The 16,991-nt window shown below is 32.4% G+C and overlaps 3 protein-coding genes across 6 annotated transcripts in view; 2 read left to right on the forward strand and 1 right to left on the reverse strand.

The window, feature by feature from the left end:
- Positions 1–16,991, forward strand: part of LOC135844420 (tetratricopeptide repeat protein 21B-like) — a 217,528-nt gene that overhangs the window by 174,885 nt on the left and 25,652 nt on the right. Inside the window, exons 8-13 of one of the 2 annotated variants that reach the window (XM_065362622.1) lie at positions 14,766–15,037; positions 15,248–15,566; positions 15,632–15,889; positions 15,964–16,182; positions 16,257–16,631; positions 16,705–16,935. In XM_065362622.1, coding sequence (XP_065218694.1) covers positions 15,324–15,566; positions 15,632–15,889; positions 15,964–16,182; positions 16,257–16,631; positions 16,705–16,935 — 1,326 coding nt within the window. In that variant the 5' untranslated portion in view covers positions 14,766–15,037; positions 15,248–15,323. Of the gene's footprint in view, positions 1–14,710; positions 15,038–15,247; positions 15,567–15,631; positions 15,890–15,963; positions 16,183–16,256; positions 16,632–16,704; positions 16,936–16,991 lie in introns of those variants that run through there. The other variant, XM_065362623.1, reaches the window with a different exon arrangement.
- On the forward strand, positions 6,917–11,197 carry LOC135844422 (vesicular glutamate transporter 3-like). Of its 2 annotated transcripts, none has more exons than XM_065362627.1 (9): positions 6,917–7,231; positions 7,320–7,550; positions 7,640–7,814; positions 7,931–8,064; positions 8,620–8,740; positions 9,829–9,962; positions 10,063–10,205; positions 10,338–10,458; positions 10,521–11,197. In XM_065362627.1, exons 1-9 carry the CDS (start codon positions 7,058–7,060, stop codon positions 10,569–10,571), a joined length of 1,284 nt encoding a protein of 427 aa, XP_065218699.1. In that variant the 5' UTR covers positions 6,917–7,057; the 3' UTR covers positions 10,572–11,197. The 2 variants fall into 2 exon arrangements, with proteins under 2 accessions (XP_065218699.1, XP_065218698.1); XM_065362626.1 differs by having other exon boundaries at positions 6,918–7,231; positions 10,541–11,197.
- On the reverse strand, positions 12,202–14,076 carry LOC135844426 (gastrula zinc finger protein XlCGF9.1-like). Of its 2 annotated transcripts, XM_065362631.1 has the most exons (3): positions 13,913–14,073; positions 12,973–13,618; positions 12,202–12,901 (listed from the first exon to the last, which is right to left on the reverse strand). In XM_065362631.1, the coding sequence occupies exons 2-3, from the start codon at positions 13,474–13,476 to the stop codon at positions 12,833–12,835; spliced, it is 573 nt and encodes a 190-aa protein (XP_065218703.1). In that variant the 5' UTR covers positions 13,477–13,618; positions 13,913–14,073; the 3' UTR covers positions 12,202–12,832. The 2 variants fall into 2 exon arrangements, with proteins under 2 accessions (XP_065218703.1, XP_065218702.1); XM_065362630.1 differs by having other exon boundaries at positions 12,973–14,076.

The raw sequence follows: 16,991 nt of genomic DNA on the forward strand, positions 1-16,991 counted from the left end.
GTTTAAAACCAGTGTTTATGACAGACACAGTTATAAACCAGTGGTAGTGACAGACACTGTTATAAACCAGTGGTAGTGACAGTCACGGTTTAAAACCTGTGTTTGGGACAGACACTGTTTAAAACCAGTGTTTATGACAGACACAGTTATAAACCAGTGGTAGTGACAGACAATGTTTAAAACCAGTGTTTATGACAGACACTGTTCAATACCAGTGTTTATGACAGACACTGTTTAAAACCTGTGTTTGGGACAGACACTGTTTAAAACCAGTGGTAGTGACAGACACAGATTAAAACAAGTGGTAGTGAAAGACACTATTTAAAACCAGGGTTTGTGACAGACACTGTTTGAAAGCAGTGTTTGAAACAGACACTGTTTATAAAGAAACAGACACTGTTCAAAACTAGTGTTTGTGACAGGCACTGTTTAAAACCAGCGTTCGGAACCGACACTGTTTAAAAGCAGTGTTTGAAACAGACATAGTTAAAAACGGAACAGACACTGTTGGAAATCAGTGATTGTGAATGACACTGCTTAAAACCATTGTTCGTGGCAGACACTGTTTAAAACCAGTGTTTGTGACAGACACTGTGTAAAATTGAAAATACGTTTTTAAAATTTTCATGCCAAAAATAAATTTTACCATTTCTATTGGATTTGAAATTTGGAGACTTTCGTCATTTTCATTCAATATTGAGCAATGAAAAATCACACTTTTTTCATTTTTTTTGAACGTTAAAATAAAGTAGCAAAAATTGAAAATCAAAAAATACTACCCAATTACATACTTACATACAAAATTGTTTGAACGTCCCTTTGGAAATCGTGATAGCTTTATTATTTTCGTGTTTCTGTTGTTTTCTTGCTATTTTTTGAACAATTCTTTAAAAGATTTGTTTTGATAATTTTGTGAGCATGATTTTTTTTTGGGGGGGGGGGAGAAGTGACGTATTACCTCATTTTTCATTTAAAAAATGATCTACATATGTTGGAACAGAATTTGCAAAAAAAATTGTAAGTAAGGGTTTTTAAATGATTGGGTTAAAAATTGAGTTCGTTTGCGTAAGCTACAAAATTATTTTTAAAATAAAGAACTTTTGATTTTGACAAGTCGTTATTGGCTGAAGGAACGATTTTTCAATTTTCCAGGTGACTGGCCAACCATTTTAAGTATTTATATTTTTGTTTTTAATTTATAAATTTGATCAAAAAAACATAATACTCAGAATATCTTTCAGGTGTCTCACTGAGCAAAAATTTGATTAGGGAAGTATTTTAAATTTTTAAATAAATAAGTACACCAACAGTGAAATCCTCCTTTGAAGATGATGAAATTTGGGTCCCTGAATTTTACGAATAAACATTTTCAGAAAGTTCTGTTTTAATTGAAATATTTTCTACGAGTATGTTTTTTTTCTGAATAGAGTTCGGTCTACATGATCCGGGATTTTTGAATCTTCGTTTCAAACTTCCTTTTGGAAATTAGGAAACTTATTTAATTTTTGAAAATCCCTTCATTTCCAATTCGAATTCTTCACGCGACTCTCTCTGGTGATGAAATTTTCGAAAATTCATTCATCTATCCGTACTTTGATGTTATGAGTATAGAATGATGCCTAATAATCTACGTGGGTCGTGGGCCATATTCAACAACGCAGTATATGCTCGATTATGTGTCCTTTATCTCTAAACACATGTTTGTATAGTTTTGAAAATAAATAAATATAACTATTCGTTACATTGTACCCAAACATATGTTCGTCGATGCCGCCTAAAAACAAGTGTAGATATGTGTGCAGCTGAGCAATACATAATACCTTCGTATATAACATAGTATAGGTACTTCCACATGTTCATAGTTCACACTTTGTACGTTTATCATTTATCAAATTTCAAGACGCTATAGTTAACTATTAATTTTTGCTGTCGTTGGTTCACTCAAAAAACCAGGATCGATTTTAATTTGTACGATAAATTACAGGAGGCGACATAATCGCACCGTAAGGTGAAAGAAAAGTTACCTAATTGGCAACGTAAACGACTAAATCATAAGTGATTTATATAATATTATACTTGTATTATAACGGTGGAAATTTCCACTTAATTATAATATAAGGGTCTTTCTAACTGCTTTGGTATCGATTTTGCATTTTTAAATTTCCTTATAAATAGGTATTATACCTACTCGTACATCGTACATTAGGGAGGGTTCTCAACCCATCTCCACAAACAGAACGTGGGTATCTGAACCCACGAAATCATCAGTGTTTTCGTTTGTAATCGACATCATTAGATTAAAATTCAATTTAGTTCCCTTTTGAGCTGGGTGCTGAAGAATATCTAATTATCTATCGAGAGGATTTTTCATTTCTCGATAAAATTTATAATTAGATGATTTCACTTCTTCTAGTTCACCTCAACAAAGATTATTTCAAAAAAATAAGTCAACATTGTTTATAAAACTAAACAAGAAGTACCTACGTCTATTTACGTACTACGTAGGTACCTATATCTAGGTGAACGATGCGAGCTTTTGCAGCCTCCTCAAATATAGAGGCAGAAAAAAAGCATATAAACTTGAGCGAATTTATGATTTTAAAAGTACCTGCGATAAAGTTTTTCGTATACCTAAAGTAACTTTATCTATACAGCATATAAGCTGAGCTCGCTTTATCCTCTATAAATTTGTCAATTCCAACTTAAACGTTATTTATGATTTGGTAAAGTGAGATTTTCACGACTGTTTATCAATAAGCAGCGCTGGATTTCACCCTAAGTACTACATATGTTCGGTGAAATTGAATAAAATTATTATTCGCCGTACGAGTAAATACATAGTAAGAAAAGCTCGATATTTTTCTATTCCAGTTTTTCCAGTCAAAGTTTTCCATTCGCGAGCATATCGAATCGACGCGATGAAGATGAGGATTTCGTTAATGGATGAATTTTTCCATCAATTTACCGGATAGGCTACCACTGGGGCGTCTTGTTTTGTTACTTCGACTAATAAAATGCAAATTCCGCCATCGTCGTTCTCGTTGCGAGCCAATTTTATATTTCGCGAAGGGGACGACGATGTTGTTTTTGTAACACTTATCGCCGGCTTGAATAATTAACGTCGAAGAATATTGAATTTTGAAATTTCAACTGTTGTTACTTTATTTGCATTTTAATAAAATAAGAAGATATAATATAGGAAACTGTAGGAAGAATTAGATATATAGAGGCTTATAGTTTGTCATTGGATAAGAGAATACTGAAGATAAGACATCAGGCATCATATAATTATATCGACTAGCTGATAATATACATACATAAAATCTAATCGTAATTATAGATTTATTTTTTGTCTGTTTTCTAATGAGACAAATGGGGTTGGCGAGTATTTTTTTCATTTGCCTAGTTTTGCAGACCTATTGATTGAGATGAGGTGATCGGGTTCAAAATGCTTAATTATACCATTCCAGTTTCATTAACTTTTGAAAATAGGATGCTCAATGCTCATACAAGTTGATACAACTCAAACTGAACAACTGATATTGTTACAAGTATTAATGTTATTTCAGATTTTTTCCCTGTTGGGTTCAGTTTACGCTCATATGTTAACCAATTCTTTTTTTTTTTTTTTTTTTTTTTTTTTTGAACTTTTGGGTCTAAAGATCGCGTGTAGAATAAAGAAAAGGACAATAAGGCCTACCAATCAACATATCATCTTTATCTGGATACTTTATTACCGATTATGATACATATATAGATTGGTCCTTACTTTATCATACTCCACTTCATTTCCTTTTAATTTCGAAATAAGTACTTATGTTGATAAATGGGTAGGCTTTCAAAACAATATCATCACGTCAGATAATAACTGATGACATATTTTTAATTAAAATTTCTATTTACACATATCAAAGACATGTTGGGCCATTTTTTCATTTACTTTTTTTGGAGGATTACAAAATATCCCTTTTTTTATTTTAAAATAGGTACGAGTATAATGGTATTTACTGCTATATATGGTAGCATGTTTCATGTACATTATATGTACATCAGTAGCTGTTCCTGATTACCCACTTGCTCGTTGAAATACAATTAATTTTCCAACGAAACACTTTGCTAATGACACGTAGGAATTAGGAAGTCAGAAAATTCTTAAATTTTTTGAAATTGTTACGAAATGATCTCTGTATCCTCTCCCTTGATCAACATTTAAATAAAACATTAGGTACGTTGCATGATGCGAGCACTTTTTTAAAATCAAATTTCAGAAACATATTAATTTTATTATTTATGCTACACTTTGTTTAATTTTCGTGTTGTTTTTTTTGCAAAAATATTTTTCATGTTTTGCTTTTTTTATTTTTTTTATTTTTTGATATTACTCATTTTCGATTTTTCGATTTTTTTTTTCGTCTTTTTCAATTTTCATGTCAATGTTTTCATTGTCAAAATAACTTTTGTCGAAATTGTTTTCTATTTTTTTGTAAAAATTTTCATTTTTTTTTGGTTTCATATTTTTCAAATTTTCAAATTTGAAAAAAAATTTCCCCATCATTTTTACTCTAAGGAAAAATTAAATATTACGAGTTGAGTATAAAATTTCGGCGAAAAACGTCAAAATTTTCGTTTTTTTTTTAGTATTTAAAAAAAAAAAATCAAAACTTTTTCCAAGTTTTTTATTTTTTCCCCTCTTTTTTGGAGAATAATTTCTCGTTAGTGGGGAAAATGTTTCAAGTGATTAAATTGTTGTTTTTTCATCAACTTTTTTCTTCAATCTTATGCTTCAGTTCTTCAGTTTTCGATCCTTTAAAATGTCATTATTTTATCGAGAAATAAGAAGGCAAGTTTGATCATCAAGATGTTCTAATTTGTTAATATTTCGTTGTAAAACAATTTTTCTAAAAATTCATCCATTAAAATATTAATAAGTATTTTTTTGAGTTCTTAAGTAGGTTTTAACAAAAATCTAAAACTACGTCCCACAGTGGGCTGTGAGCAGTTGAGCACCCTCAAAACGGGCGTAATTCAAAAACTCACAATAAACCCTAAAACAATTATTGTACAATGATAATATCCTCCCTTACGTTTTTGGGGTCGCAGAATACGAATTATTTGACAATATTTTTTTTTGTAGGGGTATAGGGGTGGGGGAGTTAGGGGGGTCAAAAATTCAAAGTTCGACCATAATGACGTGTGATTGTCGAAACGTATGTTTTTGAGGGTGTAGATCACGAATCTGACACAATATTTTTTTCGTTGGGGTGAATGGTGGGGGATGAAGGGGGGATGGTGAAAAATTCAGTACATTTTGACATATCACACATCATTGTAGTCAAATTTTGAATTTTTCACCCTCTTCATCCCCCAAAATTCACCCTCCCCCCACGAAAAAATATTGTCAGATTCGTGATCTACACCCTCAAAAACATACATTTCGACATATCACACATTATTATGTTGAAATTTTGAATTTTTCACCCCCTTCAACCCCCACCATTCACCCCTACGAAAAAAATATTGTCAGATTCGTGATCTACACCCTCGAAAACACACATTTCGACATACCACACATCATTATAATGGAATTTTGAATTTTTCACCGTTTTCACCCCCTTCATCCCCCTTCATTCACCCCTACGAAAAAAATATTGCCAGATTCGTGATCTACACCCTCAAAAACATACATTTCGACATATCACATATTATTATGTTGAAATTTTGAATTTTTCACCCCCTTCACCCCCCTTCATTCACCCCTACGAAAAAAATATTGTCAGATTCGTGATCTACACCCTCGAAAACACACATTTCGACATACCACACATCATTATAATGGAATTTTGAATTTTTCACCGTTTTCACCCCCTTCATCCCCCTTCATTCACCCCTACGAAAAAAATATTGCCAGATTCGTGATCTACACCCTCAAAAACATACATTTCGACATATCACACGTCATTATGGTCGAATTTTGAATTTTTGACCCTCTCACTCCTCCACCCCATACCCCTACAAAAAAATATTGCCAAATAATTCGTATTCTGCGACCCCAAAAACATAAGGGAGGATATTATCATTGCACAATTGTTTTAGGGTTTATTGTAAGTTTTCGAATTACGCCCGTTTTGAGGGTGCTCACAGCCCACTGTGCACGTCCGTCCTACAATTTAAAAACTAATATTTTGGATTCCTAACTACTAGACACCTCCTTACTCTCCCCTCCCAATCAAAAAATATTTTTTCAATTTCAAAAGGAAAAAGATTTTTTTAGTTTTTTGAAGGAATTTACTCTTTTGAGTTTTTTTTTTACATATTTTTGAAATAATCTGAGATACCCAAAAACTGCTTCAATTTTTTAATAGGTAGAGGTACCTAACTATATATTATCATAATTTATAAATTATAATACGTTTGAGAATAGGTATATTTTTTAGTTTTTATTCTTCAATGTGATTTATTTGAAAATATCAGAATATTTCCTTGTCGTACAATATGAATACATACTCGTTTACTCGTATTTCCATTTTTTAAATATTTCTCGTCTCTTTTATTTTTTTTTTTCATTCTGAACAAGCTGTCTAATTACTGCAGCTTTTTGTCACTTTTTCAATCTTTTTTTCACCAAAAAATACTTCAATTCTTAACATTTCTTCTAAATCTTAAAAAATTGATGTTTAAACGCTGAGATATCAAACGTTGCTTCATTAATCCATCGAAATGGTAACCATTATTGATAATCGTGGGTAATTTTTTTCAAATTTATTAGGTTAAGATTACAATAACCTACAATAATGTTAGGTAGGTACTTATGTTCAGCTTAATTTGAATTGAAGTACCTAGTTTATAAGATAAAATTCATTATCTCTCGCTTCAAATTAATTCACGTCTGTCTGAATCATTAGGTATAATCCAATGTAGGTACCCATTCGCAAATATGACGTTCATAAACGGAATCACACCGATAGTGAGTGAGTTGTTATACCTACCTGTCGAGACTCGAGAGAAAATCGTTTTAAATTCATGCGAATAAAAATCATTTTCGAAGAAAATTACAAATATGTCCCTACAATGGTGCAAGTGCAAGTTCTATATCCCCAAAAGATATGTAGTTTTATTTATGATATTTATCGGGTACGCGAATATGTTTTATTTGCATTCGAATTTGGGTATGGCTGTGGTAGAGATGACCAGTGTGAAAAACATCACGCATCTAAATGGAACCGTTGAACAGGTAAGTAAATTTCATCTATAGTACTCGTACTTCTTCTTTGAATGAAATACTAGGTACTTAATTATTGATATACCTATTTTAATTTTAGAAAGCAGACTTCGATTGGAGTTCACGTGAAAAGGGTATCATACTGGGTAGCTTTTCCTACGGTGGATTGTTCAGTCCAATCGGTGGTGTTCTATCAGGAAAATTTGGAGGAAGTAGGATTTTCAGTATTGGGATCTTGATTACAGCATTGGTCACATTTTTTAGTCCAATTCTGTTGAATATCAATTTTTACCTATTTGTCGTCTGCAACGTCGTATTGGGAGCTTTTGAGGTGAGTAGGTATCGAATTTATTAAAAACATATCTATTCATTTGAAAGAAGCTAAAAATAATAACCTATGTGTACCCATGAATGGATAAGATATTTTCATACGCGAGTGTCACACAACTCACCTCACGCTGGTGTCCTCCTGATGAACGATCAACGTTCTTTTCCCTCCCTCTAGTCGGAATGAGTCTCGGTTCTGGTGTATCTTTTATTGTTTCTGGATGGATAATGAGTACTTGGAATTGGAAGATACTCTTTTATGTCAGTGGTGAGTAATTCATAGTTTGTATGAATCGTATAGAATCAAAGGTCGAAAAATATACCTATCTATTTACGATTAAGCGTGAAATTCAATATTTACGAAGATATAATATTTACTTCCAGGAATAGCACTATTCGTGTGGTATTGGATTTGGTTGTTGATCGTAAAGAATGATCCGTCAGAGGATAAACAGATTAGTGATGTTGAAAGGTCATATATAAAAGAAAAAATCAATTGCAACTATAGTAATGAAAAGGTGAATAAATATGCAGTTCAAAATCCACTTTTTGTTGTACCTACCTAATAGGTGAGCAAAATAAGCTCCTTGAGTGGATTGTGTTTTTTTTTGTTTTTTTGTTTTTTTTAAATTCAATACGTCGACGATGGGACACTTGATTTGAAACAAAACATCTTAAAATTCTAAAATGGAAAAAAATTGTCATTAATGTGGATGATTTGGCTGTTTTTCAACTCTAAAATGCATGATTTCCAAACATTCCCCCATCTTCACCTTCATCGAATTCACATCAATTATCATGACAAATTTTTTGAAACAAATAGGTATCCTAATTTCAAAAGAATTAAATCTCAAAAATGATTTTCATTCGATTTCTTACGAATTCTGCAGGATAAGTATACCTACCTAAGTAATTGGAATAAAGAAAGACATTGTTTCATAATACTTTACCCTTCAAAAAAGAGAACAAAAAGAAAAACGATCCATTCTAAGGAGCAGTGGCATTACTTGATCGTATGTAGGTATTTCTAATTATTATGATAGGAAATATTTATACTGATATGTTGAATGCAGCTTGTGTACCCTTGGAAAAAAATTTTGACTTGTGTGCCATTTTGGATTGCCTGCTTAGCGAAATTTGTGACAGGATGTGGATATACTTTCACATTCATGTATATGCCCCAATATATTAAAGGTAGGTAATGAGTAACTTGTATATAGCCTGCCCATGTAAAAAAATACTACCTACTACTTAGTACAAAAAATCACTAGTAGTGATTTCGTCATTTTTACCACTAGTAAATTCATGATTAGGTACTGGGTTCATACTCGCTCACTATGGCAAGAGTCTCACTTTTTCGACAAAAAGTGCAAAAAAGTAATTTTTTTAAAATTATAAGTATGGTATTAAAAATGCCATTTTTTTCTAAAAATTGTTGAAAAAATGGCTTTTTTATTAAAAATTGTTTAAAAAGCTCTGCCTTTTACTGAAATTATTAGATTCTTGCTTTCAGCCAAAAATAACAAAACAGTCTCAATTTTCGTCAAAATTGCCAAAAAATCTCGTTTTTTTGCCAGAAATTGCTTAAATTAAAAAATTAAAATACTTAGTCGTTTTTTTAACGAAAAATTGAAAAGGAGATTTGTCAATTTACAAATATTAAAATTGATGAGTAGCCTCATTCTTGCGCCATGAAAACGTCTTACTTTTTTGCTATAAATTGTTGAAAAATTTCGCTTTTACAAGTATGCCAAAAATATTCTAAAAAGCTCTGCTTTTGGCTGAAATTGTCAGACCAAAAATTATACGTAGCAAAACGTGGAGTCGTTTATTGCCAAAAATTGTCGTTCTTTTTGCAATAAATTCCAAGATGTTTCACTTTTTTCTCCAAAAATCCTCAAAATCTAGTTTTTTGCTGTGCTTAAATTGTCAAAAGTTTTCATTTTTTGCCAAAAAGTTGCGAAATAGGTACTTTGTTTTTAACAAAAATTGTCAAAGTCTCGATTTAGTTTCATTATGAAATTCTAATTGCAATGTTTAATTTGGTAAATTTTTTCATGATAAAACTTAATTGAGATTGTTCTTACTAGATAGGTACATAAATATTTTTTTATTTTAATTTTTTTCGTGATTTTTTTTCTACATTAAAATGTTTTACTCACGTTAGTTAGGTACTTTTGACTATACGAGCCATGTATCTACTGACAATTACCATCCATTAATTATTTCTGATTAATTCTGTAGTCTGTACCTAATATAAGTAAGTATCGTATAAATTTCAGATACCAATAACATAGATATTGAAAAAATAGGCTACATTTCGATGGTTCCTCAAATTTGTGCAGTGATTTCTGGATCCATCAGCGGATGCATAGGCGATTATATGAGATCACATAAGATCCTTTCGGTCACAAATGTGAGTCATATCACATAAAATTTCTATTAGAATTTGTAGGTACCTACATGTTTTTAAGAAACAAAACTTTACTACTTTCACCAACTTATTATGTTTTTAGATCCATAAACTTTTGATATGCAGCAGCACATTTGGAACAGCGGTCGCTTTCATGTTCATAGTTTTATGGTCAAATTTGATGGTTAGAATAATCGCAGTATCTGTGATACAATTTTGTATTACGTACGCATTGATGACCATTCTGTAAGTCGACGTTAATAATTAACTATTGTCGAGCATATCTCGAGATTGAAGTTCGAAGAACAAATGACTAACATCTACCTATGTACTTATGTACTTTAGACCTACCTTAATAGAATTTTCCTTTTGTTGTAGGGTTCTGTTCGTTGATCTCACACCAAAATATGCTTCGCTTCTGAATTCAATAGCAAACGTATTTTATACCGGTTCTGGGATAGTTACTCCAATATTAGTTGGATTCATTGTCACTTCTCATGTAGGTTATAAAGGTCAAGAGTGATTTTTGTCAAAACCTACTCAATTTTAATTTATCTACAGTATACGTATTGTACTTGCAGAGCGTTCACCAATGGAACATTTGCTTTATAGCTTTAAGCTGCCTGAGCTCTGTTATTGGATTACTTTACTTGATACTTGGATCTGGGAAGCTGCGATCTTGGGCTAATTACATTCCTAATAATGATAGCAGTACAATAAAATAAAATCCTTAATTAAACGCGATAAACTTCACAATCTGTTGATCCAGCATTGAAATAAATATTTCTTTTCTAACGAAACTGAACAAAAATTCAATTGCCTGGTGAATGATAAAGAAGCCTGAGAATCTACGAGGTGTGAGAGGTAATAAATACCTCATCATGTTGCAATGTCTGTTGATACAATGACTTCTATTCAACTTATTAAATATCATTTACCATCTGCTACTCTACGACGAATAGAACAAGTATCTTACCTACCTACTAAGAGGTTTCTGTAATGAATAATGATGCAATCTTTTACTTACCGTACCTACTTATTTTATTTTTAATCCTGGCTGATATCGAAAGAATTGCCTAATTAATAAATTCCGAATGTTTCTAAGTACCTATTTTAATTCCGTTCGCGTTAAAATAAGTAGATATTTAATCATAAACAGCAAATCTTGAGGATTAGACGTATTTAGTCGTTCGACGAGTTAAAAAAAAATAAAATAAAAGATGTATCTACCGTGATAAGTTGATAATTCTCAGGTTATCCCCTTCGGATCCCTCTCTCAAGAAGCTAAATATGTACATCCAAGTTCATCGTCAATCGTTGCTCGGTACTTGAATTGACAATATTCTTGAACCTTATCTAAGCACCGTTACGTACCTTCTGATAATATTCAAGTCATTACTTAATGATTTTATTTTCATTTTATGAAAAATTACTTTCTTGCTTCCTATAACTATAACTTTTTAAGATACCTACCTAGCTACCTATCATGATCTCATCGATAAAATATTCTTGAGAAAATTTGTAATTTATGTGCAGTATTTTCGTATACTTTAACTCGAAGAATAGTGAACTAACTTCAGTCGACCACCATACAATTGATAAAAATTATAAAATGTCATCGGTTCCAAAATAAGACCGGCGGCGTAAGTTTTAGTTTCACTCTCATCAGTGTGAAAAAATACACAAATATTTAACCAGGCGTTGAATGGTTCCATTTTATCGTTCACGATAAGATTATTCCGTTGAGACCGACATCGTTGTTTAAATGCTTATCAAGAATGAATTATATGAATGCAATATTTGTATTCGTATCCTGTCACATATTCAACCCTCTCCATGTGTGTCCTATGTATCTAAAACGTTAACCTACCGATCAAATCGTAATCGTAGTTATTTCATACACACGTTCATTTCCGTTCAAACTAAATGAACACAGCCAACGCATAATATACCTGTTGCTCGTTCTTTATCTACAATACGCCGTAAGGTCAACAACTATACTATCAATTTACAAGTTGTATTTTTCTTTAAACCTACTGAATCGTGAAAGGTTGTAAAAGGCACAAACGTTTTAGCTCTTCATCGTTAATTTTAGGTTCGTGGTAATCTAACAACTAACCAAATTGAACGACGAGTTCGATAACAAATGAGTTGACCCAAAGCTGATCCTTTATCACGATCCGGTAACAGTTACACCAAATCGGGGTTATTTTTAAAATACTAATACAGTATGAAAACATCGTCGATGAGAACACACATTTATTACAATTAATAATACAGTAGACATAACAAATAACCGTATGGGTAACAATTATCGAAAAATCACAAATAAACCAAAAAAAACATCAATCACAAATACGAGCGTATCGGTATTTAAAAATAAATTCGCACGCAATAACATTTATCCAAATAAACACGAATAAATATCAGCTTTATTCGATTAAGTGATGATTAGAGGGACAATCACCTTAGACAAAAAAAAATGAAATTTTGTAAGAAACTAATTACAAATTTTAATCGTTTTCAAAAACACCAGTTGAAAGTAAAATCCAGCAATTTAAAAATAAAATAAAAGACGTATAGAAGAAAGCGAATTTTCAATAAGTAAAATAATAATTATGAAATAAAAAAAGGAGAAAAAAGAGAAAAACATCGACGTATAAAATAGATTCCAAGTTCGAGGAAAAAATAGGTATAAAATTATAACAGAAATGCACATTAAAACACGTATCGATAAGTAAAATAAATATTTAAAAATATAACCACGTGAAAGGGGGAAAACGTAAAAATTAACAATAGCAAAAATACACGTAAACATATCGGCAGGTGTAAAATCCCGAACCTTACGATGATCCAATATACACGTTGATCAATTATACACGATCGCAGACTACAACTAGCTCTTTCGTAGTAAGAATTTCGTATTCTTCAGGACTCATCATCTGTGAAAAAATGATAACGATTAATAAAATGGCATTAGGATACGTATGTATTACAGAGACCGAATAATTACCTCTTGTAATGCGTTTTGCATGTATATGTTCACGTTGACAACTTTAGGTTCAGCTGCTCTACGTCTACGCCTACCTCTCAAGTGAATTGGCATATGCCGCTGGAGGTAATACTTCCAGGCAAAAGTTTTGTTACAGATGTTACAAACGTATTTTTTCTCTCCGGTGTGGGTGCGGACATGTCTGACAAGGCTACTTCGTCGGCCAAACAATCTATCGCAGGTTTTACACTTGAATGGTTTTTCGCCTGTGTGCGTTCTTTGATGCTCGATAAGATTCTTCTTCAAGATGAACTTCTTGTCGCATTGGTCGCAAGGGAAACGTTTCTCGCCGGTGTGAATCCTGGTGTGTCTAACTAGGTTACATCGTAAAGAAAACAACTTACCGCAGTAGTAGCACGAGAATGGTTTTTGTCCATTGTGGATGTTGACGTGCTCTGCCAGGTAACTTCTGCGGGAAAAGCCGATATTGCAAACTTCGCACTTGAGTTTATTGTCATTTTTCATATGACGTGCGATATGGCTGCGAAGCTCCTTCTTCTCGAAGTACAGTTTATCACAATAGTGGCATGTGAAAGACACCTCTTCACATTTGACACGGTTACGACATTTTTTGGAATTTTCGCCAGCTTCCGGAGCGTCGTCAACTCTTGATAGTTCAACAATAACATCAAGATTGGTGGGATTATTCATTTTGTAAATTATAATGCTACGTTATGTTATGTCGAGATATTTATAATAAATTCAGCGCAGAACAAAATATAAACAAGTGATAATTACGAACTTTTACGTTAAGTGGTTTGAGAGAGAAGTTACGTTACGTTAAAAAACAATTGAAAAGTTATATGATAAAATTGACTCATAGATAACTACAAGTTTATTCTTCAAAAACTACGATAAAATTAAGTGTTATTTTGATAATAAACTATCTATCATGGTTTACCTTTATTTTAGTTTTGCTTATTCGATTCGTATTCAGCAATACTTCGCCATGTATATTAAAGTAGAAGAAATTAAAACTCAAGAGAGGAACCATCGGCAAACATCAAAATTTAACAATCTAATCAGCTGACGAGAAAACTGAGAAAAGATCGATTGATGTGGCCATGTGTTGAAAAATAAAACAGAAACACCAAAGTGGAGGGGAAGGGGATTGTCAGAGCAATGTTGCCAATTGCACCTTGCTGCGTTGTTTTTCGTTAACTAGCGCTTAAGCTTTTAGCAACATTGCAACATTAATTTTTTGTTTTTTTTCAGTGTTGCAAGAGTGGTGGTTTCAGCACTACTCTCACTCCTTACTCACTCCAAAGGAAATGTCAACACTCTTACTCCACTCCTACTCCACTCCTTACTCCCATTGTTTTTCATTATTTTTCAGGAATTTTGACTCTACAGATATTGAGTGATTGATTATATCCATAAATTAAAGGTGTAAGATGGTAAAAGTATATCAATAATTGATAAAATAGTATCATTGATGATAATAATGAGAAAAACAGTAAAATAAACAACTAAAAAAATTGAAAATAATGAAAATACGTGAGTAACAGCAACATTTTGATGTAATTTAGTCACAAAATTAGAAGAAAAAAGAGGAGTAAGGAGTTTTGATTTGACAACACTCCAACTCCACTCCTACTCCTTTCAAAAATTCTCACTCCTTGCACTCCTTACTCCTACTCTTACTCCACTCTTGCAACACTGTTTTTTTTATTTCAAATTTTTTTTTTATAAAAAAATTTCAAAAACAAAACACACTAGGTACAGGCAATTTTTAATTTTTTTTTTTTTTACAGAGCTGATGCAGTGATGCTGATGAGCATTGAGCTGAGCTGGCTGAGCCTGAGCTGAAAGGCGAAAGCTGTCGTACTCGTAACTGAACCTCAACTTGGGTGGTTTTGGAATTTGGACGAATGTTGAGAAGCACTGGCCACTGGAAGATCTGTAAAAAGCTGTAAACAACAACAAATTTCCAGGACCGGTTTCAATGAACTCGCTTTAAAATAAAAATTCAATTCAAAGTTTGCTTCAAAGGCTTAAAATCGAAGAGAAATGTTCGAAGAACAAGGTAAGTACATGGAAATATGTACAATAACAATAAATATTACTATTATGTACTACTCAACTGTCCCAAAGTAAGTAATACTGACCTAACCCAACATGATAATTTTTCATTCCAACAGGTGTTCAATTCAAAGCACCTCATTAAGAATTCTTTTGTACAATTATATGCTCGCATAGCAACGTAAAGCTTATGTGTTTTGTTGTTTGTTGCTAGGAACATGAAATCAACACTGCTCAAATGATAAAATTCTTGTAAAAATCATCGAGAATCGTGGAAAAGTAATTCAAAAATGGATTTCGCTCTGGCCCAATATTATTGCCGGGAAAAATACTACCATACTATGCAGATCATAGCTGAATCTGCGTTGAAAGATATACCGGACGATAATGCACTCAAACTTCAGTATTGCGTTGCTTTAATCTTACAAAATAAAACGGGCGAAGCTCTCCGGCAGCTAGAAGAGTTGGTCTCAAAATCAGATACCGGTTTGGCTGCAGTATTAGCTTCGATATACGCTCAAAATTTATGCGAGGTAACATTTTATTCATTTTTTAAATCAATCGGAATTTTTTTTAATGATTTGCTTATCTGTATCAGGTACCTGACGGCGAAGCTCTAATAATGTTGGAAAATCGTTTGAAAAATGAACGCAAAAGGGCTTCGGAATCGGCACTTTATTACGCAGCTAATTTTTTATTACAAATAAACGATTATGCTAAAGCTCGCGAATACGAAGATATTTTGTTTCGTATGAACCGTAACGCTCCTAGAGGGTTTTTGATTAAAGGATGGTTAGAACTGAACGATGGTAAATTCACCAAAGCTGCTGACTGCTTTAGGAATATTTTAGCTCAAGTAAGAAATCACAGTTCGTTGTTAACAAAAGTAGAAAATAGAAATACGAATGATTAGTTTATTTTTATTCGTAGGATAGTCAAAATTTTGAAGCCGCTGTTGGAGAAATTCAAGCATTATCGAAAGAAGACGCTGTAACGAGACTGAACCAGTTGATAGTTAAATACTCTAAATTAACGCCTCCTTTAGTAGAAAAAATGAAATTAGTATTAACCGATAAAGATTGGGATCAAGCTATCGATATAGCAGTTAGAATTTTATCCATTGATACCAACAATATTCCAGCTCTGCAGGTACATATTTTAAATGTAAATTTAAAGGTATCAGCTTGTTTTAAATTTTTTTCTAAAATCGTCATCGTTTTCAGATGAATATTCTGAACGAGGTGTGTCATAAAGGTAACTACGAAATTAGTCGAGATGTGGAAAATCTCTACCATCAGATCAACATCCAAGAACCTAGTAATTGGATTTTATATTACGAATTTGGAATGACTTTATCTCGTACTTGCGGCGCTCATTACGACGTAGTTAAGGAATGCGTTAAATTTCTTCAACACGCTTTACGTCTTGTACCAGAAAATATACAAGTTAATTTAGAATTGGCATACGAGTATCAAGTATGCGGAAATTATCAAGCTGCTGCAGCCATTTACAAAAACGTTGCTAAAATTGATGATTCGGCCACCGAAGCTTTGATTGGGTTGACCAAATGTCGAATGAAGATTGATTCGAAAGATGCGGTTAGTCTATAATTCTGATGTGTAATTATTTTTTCGGAGATTATTTGGTTCAAGATCGTGTTTTTTTGTACAGGTGAAGGAACAAGTGGAATTTTTATTGGATGTTTATAACGTCGAACCGATCGCCGATTTGTTATTATTGAAAGCCGAATTTGAAAACGATTCGACAAGTCGGAATAAATTTATAATGAATGCGATAGAGTTGAAATTTAAAGCTATTACCGGAATTACCTTTGGATACAGATTTTTACAATCGTTAGATACCTATTTCATCTTAGAAGCGTTGAAACTGTTACCTTATTCGGTTAGTAAACCTAAAAGTTTTTGATGTAAACGAATACCTTGTTTGTTTTCAATTAC

Source organism: Planococcus citri, chromosome 4 (genome assembly GCF_950023065.1).
Source record: "Planococcus citri chromosome 4, ihPlaCitr1.1, whole genome shotgun sequence".
In the NCBI taxonomy this organism is placed as follows: Eukaryota; Metazoa; Arthropoda; class Insecta; order Hemiptera; family Pseudococcidae; genus Planococcus; species Planococcus citri.